This window comes from Strigops habroptila, chromosome 11 (genome assembly GCF_004027225.2).
Source record: "Strigops habroptila isolate Jane chromosome 11, bStrHab1.2.pri, whole genome shotgun sequence".
Taxonomy (NCBI): Eukaryota; Metazoa; Chordata; class Aves; order Psittaciformes; family Psittacidae; genus Strigops; species Strigops habroptila.
In genome coordinates this window covers 21,961,358-21,973,564 of record NC_046360.1, presented here as the reverse complement: position 1 = coordinate 21,973,564, position 12,207 = coordinate 21,961,358, and the positions used below count along the sequence as shown (strand labels likewise).

The following is a 12,207-nucleotide window of genomic DNA, read 5'->3' as shown; positions in this document are numbered from 1 at the left end:
TTAGTTAGTTCCTAGTATCTGTTTTGGTTTTAGTGATCAGTTTTAGCCAATTTAGTGGTCTGAAATCCCCTGCGTATTGCCTGTAGAACAGGTACCATGTAGACATCATCAGCGTTATACTTCCTCTGTACGACCTCAGCCATGACATGGGCAGACCATTATGCCCAGCAAAGAGACATTAGTTCACTTACCATAGCCTATAAGATTATTTTTGTGTGTGGAGAGACACCCTGTCAGTAGTAGCTGTAACTGAGGTCTTTGTCTTCTGTAAGCTTTGTTGCACAAATGTGTTGTGTCACACACCGCCTTAAAGATATCCCAGTAGGATAATGGGATTTGTGGGGATATTCATGTATATCTGGGGATATTCATGGTATTTCATGTATATCTGATGTACTTGTGGGTTTGGTTTGGGGTTTTTTTTTTTAATTCCCAAGTTGTATTTACTGTGAACTCAGGGATAAACTCTGTGCTGAAGTGAAGACTGAATCAGGCTCTTCCATGCTTAATAACTTCTTACCTTTTATTAAGGCCGTGCAAATTGAGCTTACTAATAGTAAAAGCAGCAGCCAACAAAATTCTTTGCAGAAATGGGAAAGGGACATGCAAAAACAATGTGAACTTTAACTGCACTGAACTTTTGGGTAGACATCAAAGCAAGGCAGCACACTAGTAAAAGCAATAGAATAAAAGCCCCGATTCGGCTGCAGCAGTGAGATATGGAAGAGGGTTGTAATCAGATAGTTATTGAATATTATACTTTGATTCCCTGGAAAGAACTGATTAAATTCTTCAGAGTTTCAGTCGACCACTTACTTCACTTTTGGTATCTTTCTTTCCACAGCTTGACCTACAACCTCAGGGGAAGGTGCTGATGGCTGTGCAGTATTTTGTGGAAGATTCAGGTAATGTCAACTGTTTATTTCCAGTCAGTTACGTAAAAATAAAACTTTTCTTTTTCACATTCCTTTTGTAGAACACAGGATGGAGCTCATTAAAAAATAAATAAATTTAAAAAATCACCTGGTGTACTGAGTAAAATTTTCTAATTTTATTAATTTGCTTTGTAGGTTTTCTTCTTGTGTGGCATCATGGCTGCACTGGTTGGTTTCTAAATGCCTTTGTGCCTTGTATTGCTGTTGCATTTAGCCACTTTTAGGTCCTTAATATGTCTGTCCTCACATTTTGATGTGATAGAAAAGATATCAGTTCCTTTTTAGGTGCAAAGCAGTCAAATTTCTTGTTCTAGCATATGTGAGAAACTTTTTTGTGTGTGTGTGGATTGGAGAAGTGAGTCTGAGTTTCCTGGGATTCAGATGTCATTCACTAACCATGGAAACTGATTGTAGCACTGACTGAATGGTTAAGTGTTAAAATGCAAATCTAGTCAATGTTCTGCCGTATCAGTTTAAAATGTAAACAACCTGTGTATGTCAGAAATCTACTGGCTGTTTGGAAAACAAATTAGGAGGTAAGAGAAGATAGTTGATTACGAGAGGAGAAGTTTTAAGTACAATAAACCCAAATATTTTGGCAGGGATTTGTGTATCTGTGGAATCTTTTCCTGAGGGAAATAATGTAAACCTCACAACTTGCTTAGCTAGTGGTTAAAACTTTCCCATACCAGAAGTCATGAAACCATTATTCTTGAGAATTGAACTGGTCTGCCATATTAGCCTATTGGTCTTACATGGTTTAACACCACTATGTGTTTGTAAGTAATGAGTGGAAAGAGTAAGCAGTAAGTTTTAAAGCACTGGTGGTGTGGGATTTTTTTTCCCCACACATATATACAGGGAACATAGTTCTGCACTCATAGAACAAGTTAGTTGTGCAGGTACCATACATTCTTGTACCTATGTGCAATCTGTGTAGCAGTTACTAGAAAAGCTACTAAAGATAGGATGTGATATGCAGTAGGTGATATTTCAGAGTTGACATTTTATCTTTGCAATGGCAAAAAAACCCAGCTATACACTCATTATTTTGCTCTCCTTTATGAAAAGTTAACTCTTTCAACCAAAATTTCAAAAACTTGTGTGAGTGAAGAGCCTGTAAGAACGTTTCTCTGAAGGTCAGCAGCTCTCTGTTTATGCACCAGTAATATTCTGGTTTGCATTCCAACTGTTGTGAGCCAAAATCTTCATCTTGGTCTTTGTCACGGCTTTCCTGTGCAAGGCAGTTTTGTGGGGCAGTGGTATTATAAGAATCTCATCTATTTAATGAGACATACAGAAATCCATTGGTCCAGGAAATGTAAAAGTTTCTCAAACAAAACTGTACAAAACCAGCTTCAGTATTCTCAGTTGCTTATTTGATGAGGCTGAAGCGTATTTCCTCCTCTCCCCACAGACATGAGGAATGGTAGAGATGACTTAAGTGAAAACCTGTCATGATTTGCTATTAGCTGTTAGTAGGAAGGTAATACACATGTCCCGTAAGTACTAAAATAATTGCACTTACTTTTTAATTGAAATAATTTAAAAACATAAAATGTTCTTGCAGTTCTTTTCATTGCCTTTATTAGGGATTGCAGATTATTATTTAGGCAGTGGATGAAGCCTAAATACCAAACAGATCATTAAGTCATGCAATCATACTTTAATTGGCAAGTCAAGTATCAAGTGTTAATGCACTTTTTAGACCTACTTTGCAACAGCTTCCTATTTACCTTTTGCTTTATAGAAAATGAGTCACCAACACCTTTTTGGTAGCTGAACCATAGTCAGTGGAAACTCCATTTCAAGACATCTATACATGTGCATTTTGTGAAGGAAAGTTGCTCAATCTGATATTTGCAGAGGTCGCTTCAAATGTCAATACATTTTAACATGCTAATCCTCCTCAAAGTCATAGACCTCCATCACATCACTATCTGTGTACTGCTGAACAGGCAAACATTGAATGATTTTTGACTTAATGCACTGCTGTGTTTTCTCTAGTTAAATTAGTAGTTACTAGTGTTAGAGCAGAGAAGCTAGTGCATTACAAGGATGTTTGTATTATTAACTTCCATTCTTCACATTGCTAAAACCCTTAGTTAACAGTTGAAGGCTCCAAGACAGTTCACATTCCTTCCTATGCACATACCATTTTGTTTTCTCTCTGACGCACCTCTCCATACAGAACTGTATGGTAGCTGTGTTTCTAAAATACTAAAAAAGGCTTGTTCTGAACCTGGTATTTCAGTTGTTCTCTGGTTTATTTGAAGGTATTGCTACGATTAGTATCCTTGAGTTATAAGTGCTACCTTTTGTTTGGAAGTCTCCAAGCACTTTGCAAAAGTGACTGATTCTTTCTTCACCTTCTTTTGCAAACCAAAGCTATTGTTTTTCAAACCTTTCTTCTAAGTAGCAAACATTGTGCCATCTTAAGAGAAAACTGCTTTCCTCTACTTCAGTTGTAGGCAGCAGCACTGAGAAGTAAGTGTGTTATTGCTCCATTATCAGATTTATTATTAGAGAAAAATATTCACTGAATAAACTGCTATTAAAATTTGCCCCATGGTAGGCTACACTGAGACTTCATTTGTATATTCTTTTTGCAGACTGGGGCCTGGGCAGTTAGTTGAGGGCTGTATATGAAAAGTCTTCCCAGTCTTAGAGGGTTGTTTTTTTCTAGACCCCATTAAACAGGGACTGCAGAGCCCTGACTTAGAGCTGTCAAATAACTTTTTTGTCTCCTGTCTTGTAATTTGAAAATAAGTTTGTGCTGGAAATTTAAGTTTTTCTTGTGATGTGTGAAACGTGAGAGCAGGGTGTTGACCTCTATTTTCATTTCAGAATACTGTTTTCTCTCTGCCCCTCCTTCTCTCGTTGTAGTATTGAATCTAGGTTATAATTCTGTGCAGCAGCTTTAGTTTTAATAGGTGGGAGTTGCAATAGGTTTAATGCTTTGCCTGATCTTTGTTTATTCAAATGTAGTTAATGACCTTATCGAGTAAGAAAACCCAGGATCACGGAGGTGGCTCGCTGTACTGCTGAGAGTCTTGTGCAGTGTTAGCAGCTTTGGAGGCTTTGGAAGTGTGTGTGCATGTGTGTGCGTGTGTGTCTTGGTTTTGAATTCTGAGTTGCTGTTCTGCTGGCTTCAGCTTCCTGGAGAAAGGGTTAGTGAATTCTTTCCTTAAAATGCTATTACATGTATCAGAAGGTGAGTAATTTGCATGCGAACTTTTGATACCTCAAGTATCTGACTTCTGGGAGAGGAATGTGAACAAGAGAGCTGCATATGTTTTGAATATGTGTTTCTTTGTGTGTTGAGTGTTGGGGAAGCATGAGACTTCAGAATTTTCCTGAGGCATCTGTGGAAAATATTAGGGCAAATAACAGATTTGCTGTCACAGTCTGCATATTGTATAGATCTAAGATTAGAAGAAAGTTTCTCTATGGATGAGGTATGTTGGGGAAGGATTGTCACGTTATTAGTAAATAATAATGATGAGGGCTGAAAAGGCAGAACTGGGCCTTATAATTGTAAAAGTTGATATGATTTAGTCATTTAACTGAGAACATACTATTTCTAGAAGTGTGGTAAATGTAATAGCTATTCAATGGCACAATGCATCTGCTTTAATCTGCATCTAGAAGTGTGATTGCTTGATTTTAATAAAAACATTTTCCACCTTAATTTTCTTGAAGAAAATCAAACATTTGCAGATGTAGTAATTTCATAAACACAGTCAGCAGTGTATTTGGTTGGTAAGGTAGCCAATGTGTTGTGTAGAGCAGAGAAAATTTTATAAAGTTTGTATGTTCACAAGAAATTTGACTTAGATGTTGTATTTTTAAAGGCTGGTTTTACTAAAAATGGAAAAAGATAAAACCTGTTTTCTAGTTTATTCCCTGTTTTACCACAAGAAATGAGATATCAGGTATCTATGCAGAAGTGTTAACCAAAAGACTCATTGAAATTTAAAATAAAAAGTACTCTGCGGGGCTGAGCACAGACTGTGTTAGCACAGCATCTCTGCAGATGCTGTGAGCACCACAAAGACTGTAGTGTGGACGTGGGATTTTTTTTTCTCCTGGATTGAAAGGCAGGGCTTGTTAAAACTCTGGTGTTTTGTTTTAGCACTTCTATAAAAGACCATTGATTTCATTAATGCCTATGAAAGACTAGTTCAGTAGAGACATGCTAAAAGCAGCTGCAGAGCAGTCCACCTCAGTGCTCTGCTGAGTGCCAGTCAAACCAGTAGTAGGTGCTGGCTTGGTGGCCAAGGCAGAACTTCATTCATTTATTTTGAGGAGCAGGCAATAAGTCCACATCCCGTGGGTGTCCCAGTCTGTGCAGAACAAAGCATAACATACTTGTAGTCTTACGGTAGAAACGTGTACACTATCACATGTAGCATACTAACTTTTCATAAAGGTGGTACTAGGAGTTTGTAACACCATTTTTGACCACTTGTGCTAAAGCTTGTAATATAACTGCTTGGGGCCGAGACAGGTGATTTATTGTTTATGTGCCAGCTTTGAGAGCAAATAGTATTGGCTTCTACAACAGCAAACTATTAGTATTGCTACTTCTTGTTGGCAATGTAAAATCCACAAGTACTGAGAATGGAGGAGATGATTTTTAAAAGAGAGTCAGAAATACGTAGCAATATTAATATTCTGCCTGTAAATGAAATGTTATGATGATCACAAAACCCAAAATTATTTAAGATAGCAAGTTCATGTCACAGAAATGTAGCGTTTTGGGAAACTTGTACTTCTGTAAATGGCTTGTTGGGTTTTGAGTGGTTTTGTACAGCTGATCCGTAAAGCAATCCTCTCCAGGATGAGGTTAAAGAGCAGTATTCCTCTGAGACAGTTCATACCAGGAAAGTCTCCTTTGTGAGGGATAAGCTTTCCTTTTTAATGATTGCTCTGTGAGATTAATATTTTTCTTGACCTGAAGGCACACTTAACTTGCAAACAAATCCAAGTGCAAGGCTGGAGAACAGCTGAACAGATACTGAACAGAAATGTTAGTGGGGTTTGTAATTTATTAGAAAGTTTCAGGCAAATCTCAACTCTGAGTAGCCAGTTAGCTCAGAAAATGTTTTGCCTGTCTGTTTGAAGTCCCATTTCTCAGTTTCCGACAGTGGCAGTGTTATCTTTTCTCTGTTCACAAACAGAACCGTGAAATGAGCAAGTTAACATGAAAAATGAACTCTGAGGATAGTAAATATTTTTTCTGTTTGTTCTTTTTAAAAAAACCTAGTAGGCTGATTCTGGAGGTTGTTTGGTTTTGTCCTTGAACTTTTGAGGTTCAACTGAGAGAATTTGACATCTCACCTTGAGGTTTATTACAGTTCAGCAGAGTCCTAGCAATATTGTTTTAGCAAATGTTTTCCAGACAATGGGTTGCATGTTACATTAGTGGCTGTGAAGGCTGTGAAATGTTCAGGATGGTGCTGCAATAGTGTGTACAGTGGTGTGTTTACAGCACTTTTGGAGAACTGCACTGTCACATCACAGGCATGCTTAATGGTTTCTTAATGAATACACAGCACAGAGGAGTTCTGGGTGCTTTTGTCAGATCAACAGCATGTTTTGACAAGGGACCTCGAAATACGTGAACAATATGTCAGTGATAAATATTAACCACAGTTCTCAACAGAGGAAATAGATTATGTTTAATGGTGTGTGGTGGGTCCAAAATGATTAATTTCAGGGCCAGGCTGCAGAGGTCACCTGGATTTTAGTTGCTGATTCAGCTGCTTTGTACATGACTCTTTCTGACTGTGTGCCAGCCCTAACAAGCATTTCATCTGTGGAAATACTGGCTTGCTTGGAGGCAGAAGCCAAGACTTTCCCTTTGTGTTTCTTCCTACACCTCTACCCTGCATCCATACATTTATTGGGAAAGTTACTTCCTTGCAATTGTTAGTCTCTCTCTCCATCTTTGAAATAAATCCTTTATTTCCCAGTTGAGTCCGTGGCTGGCTGAACTTAAAACTTCTCTAGAGTGATACACATTAAAGGTAATTTACACATTAAAGATAACTTGTCAAACATGCCCATAGTGAATTGAAATGAACTGCTTTATCATTTCAGAGCCATCTCAGCTCAGGTGCACTTGATTTGCAGCTGCTGTCCAAACCTCTCAGCTTCTTCTGAAGCACACAAAAATGTTTTCAGCTATACTTTAATATTTTGGTTGGGTTTGGCAAAGGTATTTAATAAGACAGCTGGCTGTGAAAGCTGCATGTTCTCACATGCAGATATTGAAGTTTTGCTGTGCTCAAAGATGCTTCACAGTTTTTTTCTTTCTTTGTACAAACTGATTAGTTTCTTAATTACTCTCTCAAAAAATAGATGCCAGTCTCACGTATTTCTATTAAGTTTGGTATCAGTGTTCCAGATGGAGGAAATACCAGAGTTTAACATATCCTGGTCAAGTTTTGTCAGACTTTTGCACACAGTATCAGCAACACTAAATTGCTACAGGTATTTTGGCATGAGGAGAAGCTGGGTCCTGTTCACCTGGTGAACCCTGTTAGTTCCTCACTGAACACTTGATTCGCTTGTGTTACAGACTTTAGGGAGCCTTTTGTCCCTTAATCCGCTCCATCACAGGTTATGTCCTCAGAATACATGCTAAGAAGCAACACCCCTTTCTCTGCTTTGTTGCTTTTACTGACCAAGCCACCCTTAGGAAGACATCATTTCATGCAACAAACAGTATGAAGTATTACTGACTCTAAGCAACTCGTTTCCTTTGCACACACGTTTCAGCGTGGATTCCTTGAAGCATTTGAGAAACAGTGGGTGAGGTCTGTGTGTTTGCTCAGCAGGATTGAACAAAGCGATAGTACTATTTGCAGACTTGGACAAGCTGAAGTGCAGTAGCTTGATGGGAGTTTTTGTTGGGTGAACTCAGCAGCCTGTTTGAACAACAGAAATTAATCCTGTTCCTGGAGGGAAAGAGGTAGCTCAGTGGCATACATGGTGCCAGGGTGTCGTAGCACATGTTGTGAGCTCTCTTTGGGGGGAGGCAGGATGGGTTTTTCTCTGAACCAGATGGCCAGTTTCTCAGAAAAATGCATTAATACCTAGTAGCAAAACCCAGGGACCTTTTCTGGGCTTTCTTTTCATTAATATCCTTAATCTTTCCTTAATGTTTGAGCTGATGTCCTTCCTTTTCTAAGACCATACATGCTGCTGCAGGCTGGCTGCTGTTGGCTGTGACTGATAAATTAGTTCAGGACACTCGAAATGGTATCAAATGAGAGATTGTATTCCAGGTTCAGTGGTCTGTTGCAACAGAAGTGGTGGTAGTCAGCTAATGACAAAAAACAAGTGCAGCTAGCAACAAAAAAAGCAGAGATCATGGGTAACTTTGGCATAAGCTCAGGCATTGCAGTTAGTGTGACTTGGCAAAGGAAGCAGATCTCTTTCTATTGATATTAAAAAGCAAAGCTCCCGCTGATACTGATAGAAGGCAGCAATGCAATGGAGCAAATAAAGCCCAATTGTATCGACAATGGGAAGAATGCTCTTCTGGCTTTCTTCTTACTCTGTTGTTGTGGAAACTCCCACCCTGCAGGCAGCAATTTCCTGGTAGCCTAAACTTTGCAGCACTTTGGATCTATGAACCATTGAATCTATGAACATTTCTTCCAGATGGGGACCCACAAGCTGCTGGCCAGAGCTGATGCAGTCAGCAGTTGATCGGTTCCTCATTGCGGATTCAAGCTTTTATCTTTTCCTGCTGGATGGGATTGTCCCTCAACAGCTCCTCTCTATTGACAATAAACAATGCCCTAGGGTTAAATTGCCAGTTACCCAATCTCCCTTGATACACCTTCATGGGGTTACCTCTGTTACAAATTCCTATTATTTTCAAAATGTGTAAGTAAGACTGTATAGTCTTAGTTGTGGCTGGAAGATTTAGACTCAAAATACTCATTTTTGTAAGAGAAACTCAGAAATGAGTGGAAATAACTATACCTGTAATGAAGGACCTGTATGAGCCAATAAGTTGTTTGGGGTTTTTTTGTTGTTTTATTCCTTGGCTAATACTACATATTCTTTCTGTGTAATACAGTATTAGATGCTATGGAATATACTGTAGCATGTACTAGTATTACTATAGCATTATATAGTGCTATATACTGTAACTCTGTGAGGGCTAGGAGGGGAAAGGAGTGAGGCTGAGACATGTTGACAGACATAGCATCAGCATTATGAGATAGCATAATGGAAATGTCTAATTAAAAATCTCATTTGTCCTCGCTCCTTAATGATCCTGGAGGCTGGAAGAAACCCATCTTACAGTAGAATGACCAGACCATACAGCACTTCACCTGCATTTCTGCTGCAGTCCTGGTTCAGGAGGGCACATGGAGCAGCAGTATGAAAGGCTTCTGCTGAAGGAGAAGACGCGCCTGCTTCCAATGGAACATTTATTTCTCTTGCACATAAATCACATAAGATATAGGAGCTTATATTTTTTTCAAGAAACAAGTGTGGTTGTTATTTCTCTAGCAAGATTGAGCTCCGTTTCTGCTTCTACCTCTTGGCTCATTTGCTTAAGGCTTCTTCTGAATGAGGACAGGGAAGTGCTTGCAAACAAGGCATGGAGACCCCTTAGGAAGCAGTGCATGCATGTGTCCTACCCTTGTTGGACCGAAAGTCTGAAGAATACAGGTGTGAAATAAATAGAAACACAAGTCTGAAACAGAAAAACAAACTGAACTTGTTAGAGAAGCAAATATTAATCTTTGTAATGCCTAAACGTATTCAACATGTGTCTTCTTGTCTCCCCCCCCTAGACTGCAAACAATCAATGAGGGAAGAGGGGATGACAGTAACTATGAACAGGAGAGGAGCTATCAAGCAAGCCAAAATCCACTACATCAAAAATCATGAATTTATTGCTACCTTCTTTGGACAACCTACGTTTTGCTCTGTCTGCAAAGAATTTGTATGGTAAGAAGGAAACACTAAGCTTCCCCCACCCGCAAGGGCCAAATAAAGTAACTGCAAAATTTGCTTTGGGTATATTGAGGCAAAACACAACATGAAAATTCATATGTGTTGGGAAATTGAAATTATATATATATTAAGGGCATCATTATAGCTAAGAACTATAGTTGTCTCTTTCACATTAAAAAATAGAACTTGACCATTTTTGCCACTGAAATAATTGGCAAAAATTCCATCAGTGTCAAGTGAGATCTGGCCCATAATCAACGGCAGCTCTTTCACAAGAGAATGAAATAGGTGAATCTGAAAAAATAATGCTCAGACTTTGTGAAGTGGTTGATAAAGACCCACAGAGAGCAAGAAGCTGCATCCCTTTCATAGTCAGGCCATGTACATAGCAAGTCAGATCAGGAGGATTTCCCATGTGATTGAAACCTTGTCTTTTCTGGGTTTCCATCCTAATTTGCTGGACTCTCAAAACACACCGTCTTATCTTCTAAACCTTGCTTTCTGCAGACAGAGGATTCTGAATAGCAGAATTCAGACCAGTTTATTAATTGGACCAAATATTCCATAGACAAAGGATTGATTGGTTGACATGACCTTTTATTTCAGCAAACATATGGGGTTTTTATTTGCTTCTTTATCATTTGTTTTTTCAGGGGACTCAACAAGCAGGGGTACAAATGTAGGCGTAAGTTGACTTTTTACCTTTTTCTTGTACTACTTTCCACCCGAATCTGTAGATTTAATAGTTACTGTTGAAAACTTCTGTAAATATGCATGGCACAGTGCATCATCCCCATAGGTAGTAGTAGATGTTGAACATCAGTTTTGCAGATTTGCAGACCTAAGGCTGTCTGATTCCTAGCTGAGATTTCAGTATCAAGATTTAGATATAGCTATTCTTCTCATAAGTGTGTAATGTTGTTGAAAAGTTGCACTCAGTTATGACAGAAGTTTTTGTGAAACCTTTGCTAAAATAAATTGCAACTACTGAGGGATTTTACAGCTGAATTGAAAAATATTTTTTACTTATTATAAATCTCTGCATTTTCCAAACATTAGGGGAGATATCAAAGGGCAAAACTCAAAAGCATGATATTATCCTTCTGTTATCAAATGCTGGTTGCATTGCCTAATGTGAGCAGATTTAGTTTAGCAATTGAGTTTATGGTAAAAGAAAATGGGGGGAATCAGCTTTAAAAATCATCATCTTTATAGAAAGGAAAGGGTTTGGTGTAGATAGTATGATGGAAAGGAGGATTGTTTTCACGTTATGCTATGAAACGCAAATGCCTATTCCCAAGTATTTATTATCTGAAGTAATCTTTTTTTTCTTGTGCATGTTTTGAAGAATGCAATGCTGCTATTCATAAGAAATGTATTGATAAGATCATTGGGAGGTGTACTGGTACAGCAGCCAACAGCAGGGACACAATGGTAAGAGCTGGAACAATATATTTAGAATTGTTTAATTATGTAATTAAAAACACTCTGAACTAAAAAAACCTTGTACAGAAACTGCCAAGTCCATTTGGGTGGTGCTTGGCTGTACAAACCTAAGATGCTGTCTTCTCTTCTCCTGAAGATTGTATATAAGATGTAAAGGATGAAACTTTAAAGCAAGAAAAGAAGTTAAAAGCCCTGCAAGGGGGTGGGTAGTACTTGCTGGGCAGGTTCTATCCCTGCTAGATGAGGGATGTTAAGACTGGGGTATTCAAGATAAAATTGTTGCAGCTTTGTAACATCCAAGCAGGTTTTTTTTGTGAGAAGCTGGTCCTGTTTTGCGTAGGGTGCCTCACCCCTCTCCTTGTCCTCAGTTTCAAAAGGAACGTTTCAACATTGACATGCCTCATCGCTTCAGAGTTTACAACTACATGAGCCCTACCTTCTGCGACCACTGCGGCAGCCTGCTCTGGGGGCTGGTCAAACAAGGGCTCAAATGTGAAGGTACAGAGGAGGAGGGAGGGCAGCTGGGATCTCTCCACACTTTTCCAGTGTTCCACCCCCATAGCTAGAGATTAGCTATTGCGACACACTCTGTTTTTCTGTTTGGGTTACATAGAATGGGTTGTGTCTTCATCCATGTGTGGTGGAAAACGCTTTTATCCTAGAGAGACAAATAGGCACTTGGCTCACGTGACGGCTCAGCCAACGTGAGCTGCTAATGGAGTCAGAAAATATGCTGCAGAGGTGCAATCATGTGTATAATCAAAATTACTACTTTGGGAATAGCTGAAATTTGGTGAGTCTGACTCAAGGTAGCACTTAAAAGTGTATTCAAAGTGTT

The 12,207-nt window shown here is 38.9% G+C and overlaps 1 protein-coding gene across 2 annotated transcripts in view; it reads left to right on the top strand.

Annotated features, from left to right (window-relative positions):
- The window catches only part of PRKCD (protein kinase C delta), a 66,976-nt gene that overhangs the window by 43,072 nt on the left and 11,697 nt on the right, over window positions 1-12,207 (top strand). The window contains exons 4-8 of one of the 2 annotated variants that reach the window (XM_030500583.2): window positions 845-905; window positions 9,761-9,917; window positions 10,577-10,608; window positions 11,272-11,357; window positions 11,738-11,867. In XM_030500583.2, coding sequence (XP_030356443.1) covers window positions 845-905; window positions 9,761-9,917; window positions 10,577-10,608; window positions 11,272-11,357; window positions 11,738-11,867 — 466 coding nt within the window. Of the gene's footprint in view, window positions 1-844; window positions 906-4,009; window positions 4,106-9,760; window positions 9,918-10,576; window positions 10,609-11,271; window positions 11,358-11,737; window positions 11,868-12,207 lie in introns of those variants that run through there. The other variant, XM_030500584.1, reaches the window with a different exon arrangement.